The sequence below is a fragment of the Prunus dulcis genome, chromosome 8 (genome assembly GCF_902201215.1).
Source record: "Prunus dulcis chromosome 8, ALMONDv2, whole genome shotgun sequence".
NCBI lineage: Eukaryota > Viridiplantae > Streptophyta > Magnoliopsida > Rosales > Rosaceae > Prunus > Prunus dulcis.
This window is the reverse complement of record NC_047657.1, coordinates 2,135,238-2,160,181: the sequence shown is the minus strand read 5'-3', so window position 1 is coordinate 2,160,181 and position 24,944 is coordinate 2,135,238. Positions and strand designations below refer to the sequence as shown.

The window sequence follows — 24,944 nt, the reverse complement described above, 5'->3', positions numbered from 1 at the left end:
GAAGGCGAAGGGTCGCACGGCCCAGTTCGCGCGGGAGAGAGAGAGAGAGAGAGAGAGGAAGAGAGAGAAAGTGACGGGGGAGAGGAGAGAGAGAGGGATAAAAAGTCTGACTTTTTGGCCAAATTACCGTTTTGCTCTTCGCGATTTTTAGACCATATCTTCTTCGTTATGGCTCCGATTCGGGTCTACTCCATGTCTACGAACTCGTTTCGCCGCGCTCTACGCAATGGCGCAAGCGGCATTCCCAAATTATTTCTCGATTAAAAAGTCAATTTTCCCCCTATTAAATAATGCGATGGCAAAATAGTCTTTTCGCTAGAAGATATTTTCCTTACTTTTTACATATTTTGGTTTGGGTTATTACAAAAATTCAATAGTGAATAATAATACAACTCCATAATATATAACCCCCAAAAAAAAAAAAAAACTCCATAATAAAATAATAAATAAAATTAAACATATGCCTAAATTTATCATTAGAGATTTTTTTTTTTTTTAAATGGAAATTTATCCTAGATAATGTTAGCTTGCAAAAATTTTTAAAACCATATAAATATTACACGTCGCAACAATATTAACAAACTCATTCGCAACGTGTGGATAAGACCCAATAGTGGATAACAACTAATTTGAGCCTACCAACAATAATTTCCACCACTATTGCCTTTTCGTTTTCTCTTTCATTTGTTCTTTTGGCGTGGTAGTGTGGGTAATAACAACAGACACCTGCCCTAGCAAGGGTAATTACTATAGGACACAGTGAGTCACGGACCAATCTCATAGTCAAAAGTAGCACACCAATGCAGCTTAAATGCTAAGATCCCATAATCAGAAGAAATAATCTATAAGTTGAGTAATTGATGTTCTTTTCCAAATTACTTAGGCCGGGAGTACAATATTTTAGGCAAGAGTCCATTTGGTGACATAAGAAATGTTTAGGTCGGCAGCTATACAATATTTATACAATATCAAGGCCAGCCGACGGAGCATAAGTTTCTTATGTTGCAAAACAATTTGATACCAAGAACCTTTAACATAGTTCAATATCAATATCGTGCATCGTGAATCGTGTGGGAGAGAAAAAATTGCATCAAATAAAAACTAAAGAAGTAAAAGAAGAGGGGGACTAGTTCAATCATATCTCATTTCATATACATTCACAGTGCATTGCACATGGCCATTTGACATTTGACCAATATGCTTACTAGTGGTGGTAGGAAACTAAATTGTTTGTATTCAAAAAGTTATATGCATGTGCACTTGCGTGTAAGGGCATGTGCACTTGAAAACGACAGAAAATGCGTTTTTCTTGTGGGCGTATGAAATTTTATTATGAGCTGGCCTATAACGTTAATTTCAACTCTAATAAGCTATGCAAACAGTTGAAATTGACGTTAATTTGCATGATGTGAGACGGCCGCCTAGAACTATATGATACTATTTTATTTTCCTCATTCAAACACAACGTTAATTTCAAACTCTATTTAGAATCATTAGCCTCAATTGGGTCAGTAAATACCAAGTTTTCAACACAAACATAACCAGAGAGAAGTATATATGCAAACCGGAAAAGCTTTAGTTTTCATCATCCTTTGTGTATAAGCGATTGCCATAAGAACTTCACTAGCACCAAAAAAATAAAAAAATAAAAAAATAGGGATTGCTTTGTTGGGAGATATTCCAGTAATAATTAATATTCATCCAAGACAAAAATACCCATTAGGAACGAGGCGGGGGAGAACTCACACACACACATATACCATGGGGACTTGAAGCCAGAACCACTTGAGAGCACACCAAATACCTGTGCCATATCCAACCAACACACTATGGGTAAAACTGATTAGTTGTTTGGTAAACCTTTTTTTTAAATTAAAAAAAAATAGCTTTATATATGAAGCAATAGATAGAAATATCATAATGTAGTACATCAGATAGCTAAAGAGGTCCATCTTCAAGTCATACATGAAAATCAGAAAACAAAATTGCAGTGCATTCTTCGAAAGAGGATCGCACCGGGTATATACTGACAATAGAAAAATACAGAAAATTAATAGGAAAAATGCGATCTTGATTCCTCCACAAAAGCTCCCCCTTTAAACATAATTTTTTTTATAAAATAATGTACATTTGAAAAGGAAATTTAGGGTTATACATATTTGAAAACGAAAAAAGAAGTTTGGATAACCTTTGAAATTGGAGGGGACCAATTTTCACATGGCAATATGCAATTTACACTATTAAACAACTTGGTAGAAACAAAACTGTTCAAATCGAAGGATGCTTGTTATAAGAAGCTGTCAGCCCTTTGCATTTGACCAAAAATGTGGTCCATCTGTGCCTTTCTCTCGCTGTCCAATCTTCAATAATTCAAAATTAGCAATTAAAACATGCCGATTAAATAGTAAGTCTTGGGTCTTTCTGGAAAAAAAAAAAGGAGTAAGTACTCTTGGTCTCTATAAATAGTAGCTCCACTCCTCGCTGCAAAGATGTGCATGCATTTGTGGTGTGTTTGTTGCAAATTTGATCTCTCCTTGAATTCCTAGCTATATAGACAAGTTTCTTGAAAACTTACACGGTTAGGCCAAAATATAATCTCTTTATGCTATGTCTTTAGACTTTAGCTTACTTGATTTACACTTTTGCTTTTATAAACTGCATGCCATGCATTTGACAAACTATTCTGAATGTTATCTCCAGTTATGTATGCATTTTTTGTGAGTGGATTTTGCAAGTTTTGATTCAAATGACTTTTCATTTTGAAATTCAGGAACGATTCGAAATCGAAACCCCTTTCTGCCAAACCAAAAGGATTTTCGACTATACATTTGTAAAACTTGTGAACTTCATTTTATATGTGTGTACTTGTTAAGTATTATTAGTGAATGGAACTTTCGTTATGCATGCATGAGTAGTGCTAGAGTAGTGCTAGTCTTTCATTAGAAGCCTAAGCCAGTTTTAATTCTCTTGAAATGAAAAACACCCATTTAATTTAAGAGAAAAACTACTTGCCCAATTTTTTTTTGAAATAAAAACTAGCGAACGTTAAGAGGAACAACTTATATATATGTGCACACAAGTATATACTTATATATATTGAATATTTTCTTCTAACTAAAGTTCTTTGAATATGCAGAAAAGAAAGTAGGCAATGGCTAGCCAATTGGCCCTCCAACGACTCAAGAATCTCCTCAGGTACTCTTTATTATTATTTTATTTTAATTTTTGTAGATTCCTACAATTGACCTTTTACACAAAGCGTAGAAAGAAAATACACTCAAAGATGTTATTGAGCTCAACCAATTGAGCTATACTGCACTGATCAAGTTCTTTTTTGTTTTGAGTAACAATAGCATCATGTACAAGAAATTCTTCAACATTTCCGTGACATGTTGTATATCTTTAATTTATAAATTATAATAACAAAGTGTTCATAGACTACATATGATAATTCAGCCACCAAAATTTAGATTTAAAAAAAAAAAAATCCATGGCTAAATATAATATTTGGCTACAAAATCTTTTCCAAAACCGTGTGCTTAATTTATAGTTTAACAATTTATGCAAAATTTGACAATTTTGGTTGGTATATATGGTTGCAGTGAGAAGGGAGAGCTGGACGATGTGGCTGCTGCCAAAATTGAGAAGTTGACGGCTGAGTTGGAAAAACCTGGTGATTTTAACCCAGTTCAAAGAATTGTGGATGGCTTCATCCACTTCAGGACCAACAAATTCGAGTAAAAGATTGGATATATTTTTCAAACGTTAAATCATATATGAATGATTAAATTCGTGAAAAGCATCTCAACCACTGCCACAATTCAGAAAAAAATCATCATTGAAAGGACTTTTTGTTGAAGAACATAAAGTCTAACATTGAACAAATAAAGTATAACATATAATGAATTGTTCCATTACTAATAACATCGAGACCATTTGTAATAAAACCTCACACTTATTGAATTTTATAATAGTGTTGGCAGTAGTTAGCCATCTTATACCCAAAGGACAAAATAAATAATAGGTGGATATTCTCGAAAATTTTAAAATCTAATAATATTTTTCATTGTTTCTTAACCATCTTTTTGGGCTGATCTTGCAGAAAATATCCGGACTGTTTCAATGAGCTTGCTGAAGGACAAAGCCCCAAGGTACAATTTGTGCTTCACTAGATTAGGCCTAGCATCTTAAAATTAATTATTATATAGCTTAACATATTAATAAAATTTTATGGTTTGTTTCAATGCAGTTTCTGGTATTTGCATGCTCGGACTCCCGAGTAAGCCCCTCTCATATCCTTAATTTCCAACCTGGGGAGGCCTTCATGGTTCGCAACATTGCTAACATGGTTCCTGCTTTTAACCAGGTTCAATACTCTCTCTCTCTCTCTCTCTCTCTCTCTCTCTCTCTCTCTCTCAAGTGATTAGTTATTCTAATCAAACTAAACATAGTTTTTAACAATTTATCCCACACTAATCATGTATTAGACAGCTAAAATAAGTTCGTTTATATGGCTTGCAGCTAAAATACGTAGGGGTTGGAGCGGCCATTGAATATGCTATAACAGCACTTGGGGTGAACATTCCAAAAACTTTAGATTTAATTAATTATTAATTACTAGGTATTTTCTCTTCACTTCTTATTACAGTATTTATGAATGATAACAAGAGAAGAAAATTTGACAGGTAGAAAACATTTTGGTCATTGGACACAGTCGTTGTGGAGGGATCAAGAGGCTTATGACTCATCCAGAGGATGGTTCTGTTCCCTTGTAAGGCTTTTTGCGTACAAAAGTTTAGCTTGTGGAAGATTCATATATAATCGCTTTTTAGGATAAAATGTTTTTGTTCATTACCAATTTTTTAATATTTAATAACGCCAATACTAAAAAAATTCAAAGAGCACAGGCATTTGTATCTACAAAAAATAGAGTTTGTATTAGCACTTTTCGTGCACAATATACAAGGACGGAACTAGAAATTTTTCAATAGATGGGCTAGCTAAAGTTATTAGCTTACTATACGACACTCCTTTAAAATATTGGCCACGAAGAGTGTCAATACAAACTCTATGTGTAGACACAACTCCATCGACCTATTTTTAGTAGTGTGGTTTGTTCCAAACACATGAAAGGTTCTATTGCTTCTTCAAAAACCACTGAAAGTGCTATTCTTGTATATTTTAGTCAAACTCTATAAATGCCTTTTTTTTAGCAACTAAGCAATGAAAAACTTTAACACCAAAGGGGACCACAAATCATAATAACTTGCTAATGGTATACAACGTTGCGTCCATTTTGATTGGAATTTGCAGTGACTTCATAGATGAATGGGTTAAAATTGGTCTACCAGCCAAGGCTAAGGTTATAGCAAATGGACTGGGTGGGGATGATATTGATGAACAATGTGAAGCTTGTGCAAGGGTAAGCTAATTATATAGCACCAACTCTTTTATACTTTTCCATCTTTAACTCAATGGTAAATTTACAAAGCATATATACATTGTACACTCGGTTCAGTTCTCCATGATTGAAATAAATCTCACTCAGCATCTTATTGAACAATGATTTTATGCAGGAATCGGTAAATTTATCACTGGTAAACCTGCAAAGTTATCCATACGTTCAAAAGGCGATTTCTAACGGAAATCTAGCACTCCGGGGTGGTTACTATGACTTTGTCCGTGGAGTTTTCGAGCTCTGGGAGCTTGAATCACACATTTCACCCCCCATCATTATTCCAGCACCTAATTGCTAGCTTACATGAAGCATCATCAAGGTGTATATGTGCCTCTGCCAATAAGAGTGACAATATATATAAATAAAGCAGATGAATCCTTATAGTGGTACTGCTTGGTCTTGTATCAGTTTCTCGGTTGGTTCTTTTGTCAATGTTTGTGTAATGTTGCTTGTTTTCTTTAGTTGAATTAAGAACTTCATGTCCCCTTTGTAATTTCAAGGAAACTGTGTAATAATTAGCAGCTATTATCTGCTGCCCTCTATATGATATTTGTTTGGCATGCTTAGTTGAATTGTCGTTTCTTTCTTGGGTTTAGAAGCAGCTCTTAAGCAACTACAAATCTGTAATTGATTCATCCCTAATTTCAGCACACTCAAATAACAATTCATCCACTTTGCTCAAATAACGGTTCATCCACGTCTCTGCTAATGCTACCCCATCTTGCTAATTAGAGAATTAAGAAACTCTTAATCTAGTGATACTTTTGAACCCCGTCCTCGTTAATATAAAAATAATAAATAATTAAGTAAATAATTAACTGGTGATATAATCAAATTTGATGTCAAAAGCTAGTAACTAACACACCTCCCTTTTTTTTGGGCTTAATTCCGGTTTTACCCCCCAGCTTGAATGTCGATCCTAATTTACCCCTTGGAACTCAAAAGTCGCACACCCTTCATAACCTTACTCTATGTCCCAGTTTACTATTTCTGTCCACAAAACCGTTAAGTTGCTGATGTGGCATGAACATTTTGATAATTTTAGCTATTAATTTCAAATATATTTAAAGCATTTTTAAAATATTAAAACTTATATAAAGATAAATAAAAATTTACACAAACACAAACACACAAAACAAAAAAAAAACAAAAAAAACAAAAAAAAAAAACCAACAATCCTTTCCAAAGCCCAAGTACACATTGAGTTGAGTCATCCTTGGGCCGGGCCCGTACTTGGGCCAAAGCACCATCCCATGTAACTTTGAATTTTTATAATTTCATTTTGTTAAACTCATGGTAGCATATTTGACAAAACCCGCTTCGAATTTCTCAAAATCCGAGACGAATCCTGTGGAATTCCCAACATCACCCCGATGCTGGGCCCACTAACTAAAGACCGGGACTTTCTGCCGAAATTTCGGCAGTCTCCCTTGTAAATTGATCATTCCCCAAATTTTTCAACCTGCATAAAACACATTTAATATCCCAACAGGCAGCACGCACAATATAATTTCATGCAATTCACAAACTTGGCCTTTGGCCCTCACAAAAACCGAAGCGAAACCAAACTACCCACAAAGCCCTTGAGCCAAAATATTGCCTTTGGCAAGGCAACTAATAAACTCAAATATGAATTATGAAGACTAAATACAACATACATCATCTAACTTTTCCAATTCCAACATACGAGGTTTTAACCTCCTAACACAATCACATCTATGTCTGCGGCTGCACCTAATAACCTTAGGTTGCCTACGTACTCTTACTAAGGGATCAAGCCACACGTAGTTCTTTCATACAAAATTTACAAAACCATCAACATGCAATCAATTACAGAAATCCCAAACAAAACCTTTTTCAAACATTATTCGTTCCCAACTCAGTAATAGTCCTTAATTCATCTCTCTAATAACCGCATAATCTCCCCATACGCCGGAAATTCCAACGCCACGTATGGGGTCTGTCATCACGCTTGAAATTCCAACACCACGTATGGGGTCTGTCATCCCGCCGGAAAATCTTATGTCACGGGTGACCTGACAATCACATAATCTCCACATACGCCGGAAATTCCAACGCCACGTATGAGGTCTGTCTCAAAGCCGGAAAATCCTACGCCACGCGAGACCTAACAATCACATAATCTCCCTATATGCCGGTTATTCCAACGCCACATATGGGGTTTGTCATGGGGTCTGTCAGCACGCCGGATAACCTACGCCACATGTGACCTAACAATCATAGCATCTCCCCATACGCCGGAAATTCTAACGCCACGTATGAAGTCTGTCCTCACGCCGGATAACCTACGCCATGTGGGACCTAACAATCACATAATCACCCCATATGCCGGAAATTCCAACGCCACATATGGGGTCTGTCAGCATGCCGGATAACCTATGTCACGTGTGACCTAACAATCATAGCATCTCCACACACGCCCGAAATTCCAACGCCACCTACGGAGTCTGTCCTCAAGCAGGATAACCTACGCCACGTGGGACCTAACAATCACATAATCTCCCCATATGCCGGAAATTCCAACGCCACATATGGGGTCTGTCTCAACGTCGGAAAATCCTACGCCACGCGAGACCTAACTATCACATAATCTCCCCATACGCTGGAAATTCCAACGCCACGTATGGGGTCTGTCAGTATGCCAGATAACCTACGCCACGTGTGACCTAACCATCATATCATATCCCTATACGCCGGAAATTCCAACACCACGTATAGGGTCTGTCCTCATGCCGGATAACCTACGCCACGTGGGACCTAACAATCACAAGGTGGTACTTAGAGTAGTGCGTATAACACTTCAAACTAACATTCTAAACTCTTTTTATACCTTTATAAATATATATATATATATATATATTAACCTCTAGTATTGTGTAAACCTCAACAACAATCTAGCATCCGATAATCCACCCCCCACCCCCCAATTTAAAACAATAAATTAATATCCCAATCCCACATAATCAACTAACGATCAAGACATGTCATTACAGTCATTTTAATCCTCATGGGAAGGTAAAACTACCTCGGGATACTTACGGTCAACCAAGGGTCAAACTACCCCATACTTGGTTAAACGGGCCCACGACCTCCAAATTCTGATCCGAAAGTTCCTATAGGTTCCACAAGATATAGGATATACGTCCTGCAAGTTTGGTCCGGATTGGACGGTCGGATCGCTCACGATTGCACGATCTGAGGGTTATTATAAACATAAACTTTAAATTATTAAATCGGAACATCCAGGGCTCTGATTCACGATCTGTGACTTCCTACACGATCCTAGAAATGTCTAGATTAACATATATTAAATCTAAGACTATCCAACAGTTCAAACCTATCGAACCCGGATAGCGCACAATAGGCGATATCCGTTCGAGTCTCAAACGGTATCCAAATTGAAATCCGAGCACACCTACGCACTCGTGAGGACTAGTAGATCACTTTAGGACCTAAACCTGTCCATTTTCCTGGCCCACGCGCTGGCAGCGAGTGGGTGCCTTGAGTAATTTCCGGCGGCCAGAAAAACTCCAAACCGGCGGCCAAGCTTCCTATCCTAGGTGTAAGACCCCATTTGGAACTACTTTTGTTCTTGGACATACCCTGAAAAATGGCCGGAAGTGGCCGGAATAGCGATCCAAAAATTGACCGATTTTCAAATTGAAAATCGACCCATCAACCCTCAAAATTAATGAAATCCTACCCAACCATCAGTTATAACACATTAAAAGGATGAGAAAGCATACCTAGATCGACAAAAATGGTGGCCGGCGGCGTCCAAACGAGCTCCGTGAATTTTGGGTTAAAATCGTTCGGAATTTTTGCATTTTCCGATGACCACAGGTGGTTCCAGCGGCAGAGATTGGTCGGGATGGGAAGAGGGAGGTGGCCCAGTTCTTTTGGGACCGGTGCCACCCCAAGCGATGGCCAAATGCCATGGTGGTAGCCCAAAAACCACTGCGGTGAACAGTAACAGGGGGGCTGTTTCTGCGCAGAGGGAGGGAGAGAGAGGGAAGGAAATCTGATTTTTTATAATTAAAAAAACCCATTTCAAAATATTTACGGTTTTGCCACTGAGCTTGTTTTGCTCGTAACTTCTTCGTTTCAACTCCGAATCTAGCCTACTACATGTCTACGGACTCATCTCAGTACGACCTATCCAAAAATACTAGTCACTGCCCCAAAATCTTTCCGGGTAAGAAAATAACCAAAATACCCCTACCTCAAGGGTAAATTTGTAATTTCTCTTAAATAATTTAAGTATGAGATTAAATTTGGAGTCGAGGTGTTACAATATTAATTTGATATTATAATATTATAATATGTTCACCCTTTCCATTAATAAATTCAAATGTAAAATACAATTTTATATGTTTGGGCCAATACATTGTATCTAGGAGATATCTGATCTAAAACTTCTAGCCGATAGAACTATGAATTCCTAGTTTATAGGAATAAGGGAACGAAAGGAATTTTAAGACAATTAGATAAGCAAAAGGAAGAAGCTATGGAACTGCTTTGAGTTCTGCTTATCTATTTCATTCATCAAATGACATTTATATACAAGTTCATCGTCCTAAAGTAGAAAACTGAAAATAGCAAGTGTTTTTAAAACATAAGAGTTGAATGGTTTTAAAACACCTACGTACATAAGCCATACAAAATTGGTGGTTTAAAACCAACTGTTTTAAACCACAAATTATTTATGGTTTTAAAATAATTAAATAATGATATAATGGTATATGATTATTTAATTATTTTGTTTATAATATTAGTTAATTATTTTGCTTGCAAGATCCTCCTAGATCATGGCTCCCCCATTTAAGATGCTTGAGCTCCTGGTCAAGCTAAACTGTGAGATGAGGAAACTCTGTTATTGCCTTGTCCTAAATATACCACTTCGATTTGCTAGGAAGTTGACATTTTCTGCTAATGCGGAAATATTCATATTTTCCATGACGGGTTTAACGAACCTTTTGCTCTAAGATACAATCCTCATGCAAAGGGTCTTCTCGTTCAATTTTGAAGTCATCAACCGATGGAAGGCAAGTGTCTTCGTCGGGATCATCACCAAGTAGAGATGGCTCAAAAAGCTTAAGATTCTCGGCATTGATGACCGACTACATATGCATGTATGGTGGTAATGCATGTTGAAAGGCAATATCACTAATTTGTTTGATGATCTTGAATGGTCCAAAACGAATAGGGTTCAGTTTCTTCTCTTTACTGGTTAGCCACTCCTTTCTAAGGTGTAACCATACTAGGTCACATTCTTTGAAGTTACATGGCACATGATGCTTATCATGGAGAGTTTTATATCATTTTAAGAACGTTGCAGTTATGCCTCCACTTTAGTATGAATCTTTCCGACTCGTTCGAAAAATTTCTGTGCTCGAACATGTTCTTCTTCTTCTTTGCCACTTAATGGCTAGTCACTCATAGTGAATGCTAAATCAAAACGACTCTGGGGTAAATAACCCAAACAAACCTCAAATGAAGATTTGAGTGTGGACCCATGAATTGCTCGATTAAAACCAAACTGTAACTAAACGAGACTTTCATCCCAAGTCTTTAGATGCTTGGAATTATACCTCCTCAACAAGTGTACCATAGTCCGATTTACGAGCTCCATTTCTCCATCTGTCTGTGGATGAAATGCAATACTTCTTTTCAATCTGGTATCCATAATTCCCCATAACGACTTCCATAAATGGCTTAAGAATTAACTGCCTCTAACAAAAATAATCGATGTAGGTAAATCAAAATATGCTTCCAACATGTTGGAAAAATAACTTAGCAACTCATTCTCCAGTAACGGTCTTCTTGCATGGAATTCGAATCATCATCTTACTGAAACGATCTACCACCACAAACAAGTAGTCATTTCCAGAACCATAGCTTGGTTGTTGACATCGATGTCCAAAACCATAGCTTGGTTGTGGAACTCTGTTGTATACTCTTGTATAGCCTGCCCAAATCTTTATGTTAAGTGTTGCCACTTATACCATCTTTCATGTTCATAGCCAACTAGATATAAGTGTTTTCTCAAAAGCATCTTGAAGTTCATCCAAGTCAATTCTAAGACATCCGATAGGACTTCCACTAAGGGCATTACTTGAAAGTTTCAAACTTGCAAATTTTATCTTTTGCACATCATAATACTTATAAATTGTGACATAGGTTTCTAATGTGTCTATCGAGTTATCTAGCTTTTCAGGATCAACATCTCCTTTATATATAGGGACATCAACCTTAAAATCAATTTTTAAGGTACCAAAATTTTTGTTGTCACCTCATTCAGCTTCCTTTTTCTTTGGATCAGCTTATGTGTCGTCTTAATCTTCGCTATCCTCAATAACTTTTTTCTTGAGCTTTTGATCAGGCTCATATGAAGTTAATGAACATGAAGGTTTCCTAGTCCTCAAGCTCTCCACAAGTTTAAAGATTGAGGCAGACAAGTTTTCAACTTGTTGCTCAAGCTTAGTGATGTGATTGCTATCACTAGATATATCCTGGTTGTTTTCTCCAGTCATAGTGTCTCTCTTGGACCTTGGCTTTTGGTGTACAACAAATGGCCTAAAAGTTCTTCTCTAGAAGCTTTGTGTTGGTTGCAAGTTGGGACCATAAACCACCATCACCCTCGTGGATCTGGTGCTTGGTTGCCAATTGATCCAAAACTTTTAGCCGATAGAACTATGAATTCCTAGTTTATAGGAATAAAGGAACAAGAGGAATTTTAAGACAATTAGAGAAACAAAATGAAGAAGCTAAGGAACTGCTTTGAATTCTGCTTATCTATTTCATTCATCAAATGGAGTTTATATACAACTTCAGCCTCCTAAAGTAACAAACCGAAAATAGCAAGTGGTTTTAAACCATAAGAGTCGAATGGATTTAAAACACCTATGTACATAAGCCATACAAAGGGCTCGTTTGGGAGTGCTTCTTCCCGAAGCGCTTATGCCAGTAGCGCTTATGACATAAGCGCTTCTACAAAGAAGCAGTTTGTCGTTTGGATATCACATTTAAAAGTGCTTTTACACTACATAAAAGCCATTTTGATATTTTGTTGAGTGTTTGGCTGACACAGTTAAAGCGCTTTTAAAAGTACTTTAAAATTTTTTTAAAGAATTCCAAAATATTATAATAAACATAGTAAATAAAAATTCACAAGATCCCAAAATAAAAACATGACTTAAAGTTTTAAAGAGCCATTGAAGCAACAACTATTTGTATTTGTTTTTCCATAGGAAAGTTATGCATCTGTTATATCATTCTCCAACAAGGATAATCTAAGGATGACTTCAACTCACTCATGAATACTAGTTGTGTTCATAGTAGGATTTAGGAACATAATCCTCAATGAGGATTATGCCTGCCAATTGTGTTCATACTAAACTAGGAAATCCTCACTTTTGGTTTTTCACCTTCATATGAAATTACGAATTCTTTCAATCTTCAGATTCCTCACTTTGGTAGCACACCTAAGTGATATATATATATATATAGAGAGAGAGCTAACTAGTTGCATATTCAAGAAGAAGAAGAAAAGACAAGTTATTTCCACTAATTCTAGAATCAACAATAATGGATTCTGAAGCTTTTGGAGCTGAAACTGGCAGCAGCAATAGGGTTTTAAGCACACTGCTATTAATCATAGGGCTCTGATACCCGTGGATGGTGATTTTAGTGTCTCTTATGTTGTGCCTTAACATATCAACATTGCAGACGAATTTAATGTTGATGCATATTGACAATCGTAAATGTCTGTCACAGTTTTAATTTCAATAGGAGAGAAAAAGAGACAAAAAAATAAAGGCTATTTTGGCATTTAAAAAAATTAAATATGGGTATTTTCGGTATTTTAAAAGTTTTATTAAAGGGAGTCAAGTGATTCCCGTGTTTTTGTCCTGCAGCACTTTTAAGAAGAAGCACCTCTCAAGTGCTTCTTCCAAAACCACTCTAAGTGCTTTTGGATCTCACTCAAAGCACTTTTGCAATTTTTGCCAAACACCATTTTTAAAAGACAAAAGCGCTTTTCGTTGCTCCAAAAGCAATCACAAACAAGCCCAAAGTTGGTGGTTTAAAATCAAAGTAAATTTAGGTTTTGTCCATAAAAAAACTTTCACTTTTGGAAAAAGCCAAAACTTTTTCAAAAAAGACAGAAAAACCTCTCAACTTTCAAACCAAAGACATGCAAATGTAAAGGATTCCTTAGGAAATCAAAAAATAAATAAGGGCAATTTTGTCCATTTTGGCTTCTTTTAAAAATTTTCTCTCTCCGTTGGCTAAATTGTAGCAATGGTCCCTGGACTAAGCCTCAACTTTACTTTTCGTCCCTCACATTGCTAAATTGTTACCGTGGTACTTTAATTATACCTCCACTTTCAGAAATCGTCCTTTCCGTCATCTCAGTCAACTTTTTCGTTAAAAATGAGGGCATATTTGTCTTTTCATTAAATTTAAATTGATTAAAATGTTTATTTATTTATTTATTTATGTAATAATAAAAATCTCTCTCTCTCTCTCTCTCTCTCTCTCTCTCTCTCTCTCTCTCTCTCTCTCTCTCTCTCTCTCCCCCCACCAATTTCTTCTCCCCCCCATTCCCCATGAACCCAGAACCCAGCGCGGGTGGAGGTGGGGAAAGAAGAAATTGGAGAGAGAGAGAGAGAGAGAGAGAGAGAGAGAGAGAGAGAGAGAGAGAAGAGAGACAGAGGGGGAAAGAAGAAATGGGTGTGGGGGGGAGGGGAAGAAGAAATCGGGTGGAGGTGGGGGAGAGAGAGAGAGAGAGAGAGAGATATATATATATATATATATATATATATATGGTTTTAAAATAATTAAATAATGATATAATAGTATATGATTATTTTATTATTTTATTTGCAAGATACTCCAACATCAATATCTCATTCTGCTGTTTTATTTGGGAGATATCTTATTCTAGCACAAGATGGTAAGGTTCTTATATGATTAATTTTATGGGTTCTATTATGTTATAATATCAATTTTGGGAGGGTAGTGATGTAGAACACATGGCTAAAGCGATAGATGAGGAGCTAGCAAATTAAAATTTTGGGCTCGAGCTACGATTTGGGCCCATGACCCACCGTTTTGATGATGTACTTGCACTTGTGTAACTCCAGTTGTATAATCACGGCCTCACCTTGCATAGCCTTCTCGGCTTTCGATAGTGTGTTGGGCAAGCGAAGAAGGGCTGTGTAGAATAGGTTTTTGATTACCCTCAAGTAGGGGTAGAGAAAGTTGTCTTGGGTTACAAAGCCGGTGTTTCTTTTCACTGCGTTTGAGAATGGTTTGTTGTTGTAGGTTATGACACCACCAAGTCGACTGCCGAGCTGGCCTCTGAGTTTCATTAGGAGAGTCATTTCGCCACTCCCAAATAAGCCGAGAATAGCGAGGATTTTGACCATTTGAATTAGGCCTGAGACACCATTTAAGATCACTTTCTCTTCTTTCTTCGTACTCTTCTTCGATTTGATCTTGTAAACCGCATCTTCAATGTGACGGGTCGAATTGCTTGCATTAAGAAAGTTCGGGCTTTAGTAGTTTAAATCTCTAAATCTTCCATGCTTGCATGATTTTAAGTTCTCTATTTCCCTCTCTCTAAGCTAAAACCTCCCCTGTCCCTCACAATCAAAAACCATTTTGGAGTTACAGCTATCCAACCAATTCAATAGGTAGATTAAGACCATTAAAAGGTTGATCAAATATAGAATTTTTGTAGGTAGATTAAGGACATTAAAACATATTTTAGACCCGTTTGGGCAAAAATTCAAATTTTAGGCCGGATTTTTTTTTTTTTCTCTGTTGAGTACACCTAAGCGCGGACATTTAGTATGGAAAATAATTTTGATTGTTCGATCAAACCAAATGGTAGGGATTAAAAAATAAAAATTAGTAACAACTCAGTATCTTTTACCAGTCAGAAAAATAACAACTCAAGAGTGAGATTCAATTTCACCCATCTCTTATCTTTCTTCTCAAAGGCAAAACTGGCAACTTCCAAATTTGGGCTTGAGCTACAATTTGGGCCCATGACCCACCGTTTCGACGTTGTTTTTACACTTGTTTAACTCCAGTTGTATAATCATGGCCTTAGCTTCCATAGCTTTCTTGGCTTTCGATAGTGTGTTGGGAAAGCAAAGAAGGGCTATGTAAAATAGGTTTTTGGTGACCATCAAGTAGGGGTAGAGAAAGTCATATTGGGTTACAAAGTTGGTGTTTCTTTTCACTGCATTTGACAATGGTTTGTTGTTGTAGGTTATGGCGCCACCAAGTCGACCGTTGAGCCCGTCTCCATGTGCCTTTAGGAGAGTAGTTTTGCCACTCTCGGAGGGGTTGAGAATGGCGAGGATTTCGCCGTTTGAACCAGGCGTGAGACACTATTTAAGATCACTTTCTCTTCGTTCTTGGTACTCTTCTTCGGTTTGATCTTGTGAACCACGTATTCAATGTGATGGGTCAAATAAATTCCTTCAAGATAGTTGGAGCTTCAGTAGTAGTTGGGGCTTCAATTGTTTGAATCTCTCAATCCTCAATGCTTGCGCGATGTTAAGCTCTCTCTTTCCCTCTCTCTAAGCTAAAAACCTCCCTTCTCCCTCACATTCAAAAACCATTTTGGAGTTACAACTATCCAACCAATTCAATAGGTAGATTAAGGCTATTAAAAGGTTGATCAAATATATAAATTTTGTAGGTAGATTAAGGACATTGAAAGCATATTTTAGAACCGTTTAGGCAAAAATTCAAATTTTAGGCCCAAAAGTTTTTTTTTCTCTCTTGAGTACACCTAAGTGCGGATGTTTAGTGTGGAAAACAATTTTGACCATTCGATCAAACCAAATGGTTGAGATTAAAAAATAAAAATTAGTTACAACTCGGTATCTTTTACCCCGTTAGAAAAATAAGAACTCGAGAGTGAGATTCAATTTCACCCATCTTCCTTTTCATAGGAAAAACTGGCAAATTACAAATTTGGGCCCAATCCACAAATTGGGCCCATAACCCACTGTTTCGACCCTGTTCTTGCACTTGCTTAACTCTAGTTATATAATCACTGCCTTAGTTTCCATAGCCTTCTCGGTGTTTCTTTTCACTGTGTTTGAGAATGGTTTGTTGTTGTACGTTATGGCGCCACTGAGTCAACTGCCGAGCCGTTCTCCATGTGCCATTAGGAGAGTCGTTTCACCACTCACGGAAGGGCAGAGAATGGCGAGGATTTCGCCCATTTGAACCAGGCTTGAGACACCACTTAAGATCAGTTTCTCTTCATTATTGGTACTCTTCTTTAGTTTGATCTTGTAAACCACACCTTCAATGTGACGGGTCGAATCACTTCCTTCAGGGTAGTTGGGGCTTCAATAGTTTGAATCTTTAAATCCTCCATGCTTGTAGATGAAGGCCATTAAAAGTTTGATCAAATATAGAAATTTTGTAGACAGATTAAGGACATTAAAAGCATATTTTGGACCCGTTTGGGGAAAAAAATCAAATTTTAGGCCCAAAATTTTTTTCCTCTCTTTAGTACGCATAAGTGTGGACGTTTAGTGTAGAAAACAATTTTGACAATTCGATCAAACCGAATGGTTGAGATTAAAAATAAAAATTTGTTACAACTCGGTATCTTTTACCTGTTAGTCAACTTCACCTATCTATCATCTTCCTTCTCAAAGGCAAAACTGGCAAGTTACATATTTGGGCACATAACTAGAGGTGTCAAGCGGGACTAGCCAGCCCAGCATGGCACAAGCCCAACCCGTTTAAATGAGGCACGGCACGACACAAGCACGAATATTAGTGGGCTGTGCTCAGCACGGCATCAAAACTTGGGCCAGACTGGGATAAAAAAAATAGGTCCAATGGACCAGGCCGGCCCGTGGCCTAACATGGGCCGAGCTTGGCCCGATCCCAAGCCTGCTTAACTTTTTTTTTTTTTTTTCCTCAAAAGTCAAAGTGCAGTAATTTGACATCTGATGTCATTGTTTATATGGTTTTTTTTTTTTTTATAATCATAAACATATATTTGATATCATTCATTTTAGGAAAATTACTTGGGTCCTTAATTAATTCACCATATCAACTACAAATTAATTAAACAACATTGGACTTGATATCTAATCAGTACATATGACATATACGATTCTCTTATAATCAAAGCAAGACGTTTATCCACATATAAAATAATAAGTTGTTTAAAGCTGAAAAGTTGAAGTGGACTTTGTGGAGTTTGACATTTTTTCCCCTTCACCCTTTCATATTGTTTGGATGTTTGATTGATTAATATTTTCAAATAGTTCATCATTTCTTACCTCTAATTACATTTTAAATATTTATAATTTGAATTATCTAGTGGAAATAAAAAATATAAAAAATTCAAATTAAATAGGTTGGTTCTTAGGTCCAAATACGGCACGGCACGAGCCCGGCCCAGCCCGTTTCAATGTGGACATGGGCTTTGGGCCGGGTTGGGATTAATGATTTTACTAATTGGGCCGGCTCGACCAAACACTAAAACTTTAAAAGCACGAGTCAGCCCGTTTGACACATCTACCCATAACCCACTGTCTTGATGCTGTTCTTGCACTTGTTTAACTAACAGTTGTATAATCACGTCCTTAGCTTCGATATATTTAGCATCGATGATTGAAATATACTGATCCGTAAAATTGTTGGGCGAAAATTAAATTTTAAGCGCCAATTTAGCTCCAATGCCAAAAGCCTATTGTTGACCGCTACAGTGTTTTTTTCCCCATAAAAAATTTCGGTCCCTTCGTGAATTTTTTAGGTTCCCCCTTCTCTTAAAATATTTCCCTCTTCTCTCTCTTGATAGTGACTGAGCTGAGACTAAGCTCCCATCTTCTCACCTTCAAACTCCATCTCTTCTCTCCGCGATACCCCCCATTCACCCTAAACCATCTCGTGCTATGCCCAGTCACCAGCACTCTCTCATCTAGTCATAGAAAGTCACTCTGTCTGCCTCCTCTTCGTTTTGAGATCTGTGCTCTTCGGTCGTCTCCTTCACTCCTCTGGACACTTCTTCTTCAGCTAGGGTTCGTAACTCCGATCCTTCGCCAGTACGTGCTTGCTTTTGTGTTTTAATTGCTCTATCTGTTTTAGGGCTCTGAGATTGCTCATGTTCTCTGTGTTGTGAATTATTTTCTAGTTTTGAAATTTTAGTAAAGTTAAAGTCATATTTTGGCAAATCTATACATATAATTTTTAAGTTTAGGGTTTGATTATTCTTCATTTGAGTTCTATTATTTTTTATAGATGTTGCATGTTGCAATTTGAAGCTTATTTTTCAATTTATTAAGGGTTGTGGTTTTTTGACATTGTTTACTGAAAATGGGTGCCTTCTTTCAGAGACTGAGTAAGGGCACCGCAGTAACCTTCAACAACTCATTTGGTGGTAAGTTGAAGTCCAGATTTTGCATCCCCTTTGGAGCTCACGCAGTTGCCTTTGGTGGAGTCTCTTATCTTTGCCTGTACTGAATCTTGATAACTACAGGTAAGACAAAACATCTTCCTCTTCAATTTATGCTTTTACTCTTTTGAGTGTATTTGTTTCTCACTATTTGAATTCTGAGTTTCGTATACTTCTATTTATGCTTTTACTATTTCTATTTGGATACCATTATGTCTAAAATTGTTTGAATACTCTGGTTTGGTCTTTTAGTGTTAGTGAAAAAACTTTGGTTCTTTGTTGGAAGTTGTGGGAAATATTGTGATGCAATTTTATTTAAATGATGGAAGGTCAACTTTGTGCCCGTAATTTCCATTGCAATGAATGGCTTAGTTTGTAAATTTGATGCTTTTGTTTGGAGCTTTTTGTGTCTACATGGTTTTTTACTCTACGTGATTCATATTCTCAAATAGAGAATCCAATGGTTGGTTGATAAATGCATCACAATGGTATAGTTTTGAAATAACAAGGCTTAAGTTAAATATGCATGTGGTATATAATTCACGTAACATCATTGCAATTGAGCTGAGTTGCATGCAATTGGCTGCTGCCCTCTTTGTTTTGAATATGAACTAGTGTTTTCTCTAACCAATACAAATGATAGGTTAAGCAATTATGGAAAAATCTTGGATGCTTGCCGATAGGAGAAGTAAAGAGTATGAAGAGGGAGTTGAAGAATTTCTAAGGATAGCATTAGCAAATGTTATTGATCATGGACGCATTTGCTATCCATGCCAGAAATGTGGGAATACAAGAAAGTTTACGATTAGGGTAATAAGGGAGCATATGTATTTTAATGGTTTTGACCAAACATACAAGGATTGGATATGGCATGCCAAGGATATTGAAATAAATGCTAGGTAAAAGTCACTTTGTGTTGTCAGCTAGGGATATTGATGAGGACATATTTGGGGTAGAAAAGATGATATACGTTCTAAAAGAAGATGTTATCAGCTTCATTCAAATGAATGAAATAGGACAAGCTGTAATAACCGCTTACATTAGGTAATAGTCACTTTGTGTTTTATAATTTTACGTTTATATTTGGATATTAATCATGTGTTTTAGTTTACTGACTCTATGATAATGGTTAATAGGTATTTAAATAATTTGGTAAAAGACCAAGAATGGGAACCAAAGATTTCATTTATGGACCCAAGTCGTACCTTTCATGATCCGAATTCACCGGATGAGGCAGGGAGGGTTCAATACATTGTGAAAGCTTTGAACCAAACTAGTATTGACAACATCTTTTTGATCCCATACAATCCTGGGTAAGTGAAGTGGTTTGTGTTTTAGAATATATATTTATGACTATTACTAATATATTTTCAATTAATGTGTAGGGGTCATTGGATCCTTACAATCATTGACGAAGAGAGAGACAATGTGTATATCATGGATCCTCTTGGGGCTCGTTACCCTCATGATATATGGAAACGTATTGTAAACGCGAAAGTCGTTCTTTTTTAATTATTTCCTTAATATGTCAACTTTTTCATTTGTATTACAGCCTGAAATCTTCTGTTATTTATGTGCTAAAGTGGAATAAAACAATTTAATGCTGAAAAGGGGAGAGGCCTGCGTAAACCACCAACATGGATTATGCTTTTGGTATGTGTGTATTTGACAATTTAGTAAGATTAATTTTAGGGAACTTTAAGTACTAAATATTGAATATGTTTTGTGCATAATGTAGGGTGCTCCTAAACAAGCTGATGGAAAGACGTGTGGTTATTGTGTGATGCGGTACATGAAGGAAATTTGTGAAGATTCATCCCTTGCATTTCGAACTAAGGTACTTGTACAAATTATAAACAGCTTCAGTTTTTTTGAGTCTTTGTTATGGATTGGATGATTGGGTACAGCTGAAATACCAAATGTTTTTTGATTCCTTTGTTTGATGTTGCTCCTTTTCTGCTCTGGCAATGTTTCCAGCTTTGAGGTGACTTTTTTTTTGTGTGTGGATGAATGCTAAATAGGTTGTACTTATTGTTGTGTTTTCATATACCATTCTGTTTGGTCAATCTACTGCAGAATGTGCATGATTTCTTTCTTACAGTTTCTGTTTCCTTGACGTAGTTGCTGTCTGAGCATAAGTTTACTTAGATGTTTTTCTAGCAAATTTTAGGGGGGTGTAGCTTCAGTGGTTTTCTTCTTGGTTCTAGTTTCCTGCTTTTAATTAAGTAGTGTTTGCTCTTGCTGTTTAGTCGAGGACAGCTTGTCCTCTTGATTATCAATACAATCATTTAAAACAAAAAACAAAAGAACAAAAAGTTGCTGTCTGAAATCTTCTAACAATTGAAGTTGAATTCCCTGTATGTTTTATGGTATTTTTTTCTTTTCTTTAGCTTCTTGTTAAAGATTGTGCATAGCTTCTTGTTAAAGATTTTATATAGTTTTTCTTTAACTTCTTGTTAAAGATTGTGCATAGCTTCTTGGTAAAAATTTTATATAGTTTTTCTTAATCTTATATGGTCTCTTCATTTCATTTTAGTATGCGAGTCGTCGGAAAAAGGTGTTTTACACCCAAATGGAATTGGACAAGGTTCGAGATGAATGGGCACATCATGTGCTAGAGTGGATTTGAGTTTGAACATTCTCCTTGTTTTGGTAGTATTTAGTTTATTTATTTATAGATGATGTATGGATTATATATAGGAATGTTTTTTAGATGTTGCAATGGCAATATATATGAAATGGATGAGATGCCTCTATATTTGAAGACATAAACTAAGTAAAATATGATGTGAAAAGTGGAAATTTCTTACACGTTATTAGTAACAATGATGTCTAATGTGTATAACAACCTCAGTTTTGCTATAACAACTGAAGCTAAAAATTGAAAACAACATCAGCACTTTTGTGGGAACCGAAGCCTATAATCCGAAGGGTCAATAATTTTTGTAGAAAGTCAAACTATTTGTTGGCTTTTCACTTCAGCATAAGCATAAAAAAAGAATGCGTAAACCATAACTTGCAACAGCACTGGCATATTTTCTGAAGTGATAACTCAGAACACACTTCAGTATAAACAAAACCATTGATGCTATAATTAGTATTTAGCATCAGTTCTAATATATTCCCTGATGCTATTAAAGGTTTAAGGCATTAGAGGTCAACACTTTTTTGGCACATGGTAACAACTTACGCATTAGCGATTAAGTGAATACCAAAGTCGTAAATAATCTTTAGTGACAGATAATATCCGAAGTGTATTAGTATAGTATATGCATCGTTTCCCAATACTTCGGTTCTGGAGTACCTTTAGCAGCGGATATTATCATCTCATTGCTTTGAGGTACTAATGCCTCTTCAGGGGCTTATGTTGTCACTTATGGGGCAAACATCTCTTTTACGATGAATTATTTAGAACATGTGGATCATAACCTCTTATAGAGCGTTATTTTTTATAGGGCATGAATTTTTCAAATAATCTCCACTTCTGAGAGTTAAGTCTTTAGAACCTATATTTCTGTCATGGTCTAGGCATGCATCATATAAATAGTCACCATGTTAATTGATTGTGATGAGAATATCAATCCATGTTAGCATATGTATAACTTACATTTGCATTATACTTTGATGAGACAAAAGCGGATTGATTCAACACTATTTCACGAAGTTCTTCAGGAACTGCCATTACTCCCCCTAACGGCTGGACAATTGTCTCAAAATTTAGGAAAATAAACTTATCATCATTATCAAATCAAATTGACTGGATTGGATAATATGGGAGTTGAGCGTCTTGACAAGAGACAAATATGTGACCATTTTAGTAGGGACATTCAATAAAACTAGTGAAGTGATCCATAATTAAATGTTGTATAGACTCACAAATATCCCCTTGAATTATTTAAGGAAAGAGGGCTCAAAGTCAATTTTTGATTGAGATGATCTTATTACAGCTTTTATTTGTGAGCATTATGTGTAATGATATTTGTTGGAAAAGACAAATGTTTGAGTCTTTAAACGATGTCCTTACAAATTTATAAAAATCTTATGTATCATTGTAGAATATGCATTGCCAAGATAGTCATGCCACAACATAAAAGTTATCCGATTAATGAACTTTTGGTTCATGACAACTACTGTAATAGTTGTGTAATATTGGGGCCTCATGAACTTTTGGTTCATGACATCATAAACTTCCTGCCCACAAAAGAAAGTAGGAAGTTTCTCCAATAGACGCATTTGGCTGTCAATATTGGGGCGGTAGTACAAGACATTACCATTGTAAAATGAAATTAACTAATAACCCAACATAAATAAAATAAAATAAAATGAGTAAAGTGGTCTGCACAAGGAATAAAATAAATAAATTAAAGACTATGAAATTCCAAGATAATCCAATATTAATGTGGATTCAATATGTAAATAAAACTACAAATTTAAGAATTGGATTTCCAAACAATTCAGGTTCATATAGGCACAAATAAGTAATGAACTTCAGATTCATATATAGTATTAGGATCCATGAAAAACTATGAACTTCAGGTTCATATCAACATATATTCGAAACTGCAGGTTCGAATACGTAGATCTAAATAATTTGAATTAATAGTTGTGCTTTCAACTTCATACTCAAATCGATGTATATGCACTCGAAACTTCTGGTTCAGATTCTTGACATATGTAGGCCTCATAGAATTCTGATTTTGATTAATACAAAATCAAGGAGTTTCATGTCCTTATTTGCTCTTTAAATTCATGGAACTTCACGTCCTCAATTATTTGGAATCAAAGAACTTCAGGTTCTAATTCAATCAAAAGGACTCGAGGTCCTAATCTAGTTATATGATGAGGATTGAGGAACTTCGGGCCCTAATGTTTTGTATCATACAAACTCTTCGTAACATATTGTAATGAATTTAAAACATGGTTAAAATTGGTAAACAAACCAATTAAATAAAATATGCATAAAGAATAAAACTAAATCAATACATTTATTTATAATTTATACCTGTCAACTATAAATAATAACATGCAATCGATTTTGTTGATTAATCATACACGTATACAAGTAAATTAATAGGCCATCATATCTTTTTTATTTATATTGTAATTGCCACATAATTTCCATTAGTATGAAAGGACAAAAAGAAAAAGAAAAAAAATGAAACAAGCATTGTAGGAAACGTGCGTACATATTAAAAAATAATAATAACAATAACTCTCGGCTATATCATGTCAGGTACATGATTCATAAAGTGAACGTCATCATTAAGTTTCTTATATTTGCAATAAAAGAAACTAAAGAGAAAAAAAACTTCAATATGATCTGCACAAGGGTTAGCCAAACAAAATTTAACATAGTAAACTAAAGCGTGAAACATATCATGAAACAATAATAAAAATAAGTATATATGATACCCACATCGTACACTAGTATTTTATAGATGCGCACTGCATCGTCCAAGTTGTACATATCATTGTGTTGTAAGAAAGGAGAAAATATTGAGCAGTCGTTCTGATAACATGTTATAAAACTAGAGAGAGAAAATATAGAGAGAAGTGAAATGCTAAAGATAAAGTTTCACCATATTTTTTCTTCTCTTAATCTTTGGTAGAACCACCTATTTATATGCTTACAATATAGGAGATTGAATACCATCATTTACAATTTATATACATATAGGTTATAAGCACTAATTGCAAATACTTAGTACATAGGTTACATAAAATCTAACGGTGGAATACTAAGAGGTATGGTAGTCATCCACCAACTCATGCATTTACAACACGATTTAATTATTTATTCAAGTATTTTAATTATTATTTTATTAGTTATTTGTTTTCATTTCAATAATTTGTACTTATAACCTGAAGTTCCGAATATAACCCGAAGTTCAAATATCTTGGAATGTCTAATCCAAACTATAAGTTTCGCCCACATGTGCATTAAAATAGGTAAATTCTAGAACCTGAAGTTCTAATTGTGTCAACCTCCAAATTGATATTTCAACAAGTGCATATGTATTA

The 24,944-nt window shown here is 35.8% G+C and overlaps 2 protein-coding genes across 2 annotated transcripts; both read left to right on the top strand.

The window, feature by feature from the left end:
• Positions 1-2,449: 2,449 nt before the first annotated feature.
• LOC117638032 (carbonic anhydrase 2-like) lies at positions 2,450-6,030 on the top strand. The gene is made up of 9 exons (XM_034373115.1): positions 2,450-2,578; positions 3,137-3,195; positions 3,603-3,737; positions 4,103-4,151; positions 4,250-4,366; positions 4,522-4,575; positions 4,686-4,771; positions 5,314-5,422; positions 5,577-6,030. The coding sequence occupies exons 2-9, from the start codon at positions 3,152-3,154 to the stop codon at positions 5,754-5,756; spliced, it is 774 nt and encodes a 257-aa protein (XP_034229006.1). The 5' UTR covers positions 2,450-2,578; positions 3,137-3,151; the 3' UTR covers positions 5,757-6,030.
• A 13,547-nt stretch (positions 6,031-19,577) lies between these two features.
• LOC117636955 lies at positions 19,578-21,552 on the top strand. Its single transcript, XM_034371683.1, has 6 exons — positions 19,578-19,704; positions 19,847-19,967; positions 20,060-20,236; positions 20,309-20,408; positions 20,662-20,760; positions 21,460-21,552. The coding sequence occupies exons 1-6, from the start codon at positions 19,578-19,580 to the stop codon at positions 21,550-21,552; spliced, it is 717 nt and encodes a 238-aa protein (XP_034227574.1).
• Positions 21,553-24,944: the final 3,392 nt, after the last annotated feature.

What these genes read in the sequence shown, in the direction of transcription:
- LOC117638032 (XM_034373115.1), top strand. Translation starts at nt 3,152, where the DNA reads ATGGCTAGCCAATTGGCCCTCCAACGACTCAAGAATCTCCTCAG. An exon ending in ATGCTATAACAGCACTTGGG is followed by an intron (nt 4,576 to 4,685) that starts GTGAACATTCCA and finishes AAAATTTGACAG; the next exon opens with GTAGAAAACATTTTGGTCAT. An exon ending in AATGTGAAGCTTGTGCAAGG is followed by an intron (nt 5,423 to 5,576) that starts GTAAGCTAATTA and finishes GATTTTATGCAG; the next exon opens with GAATCGGTAAATTTATCACT.
- LOC117636955 (XM_034371683.1), top strand. Translation starts at nt 19,578, where the DNA reads ATGGAAAAATCTTGGATGCTTGCCGATAGGAGAAGTAAAGAGTATGAA. An exon ending in ATGATATATGGAAACGTATT is followed by an intron (nt 20,409 to 20,661) that starts GTAAACGCGAAA and finishes TGCATAATGTAG; the next exon opens with GGTGCTCCTAAACAAGCTGA. An exon ending in CCCTTGCATTTCGAACTAAG is followed by an intron (nt 20,761 to 21,459) that starts GTACTTGTACAA and finishes ATTTCATTTTAG; the next exon opens with TATGCGAGTCGTCGGAAAAA.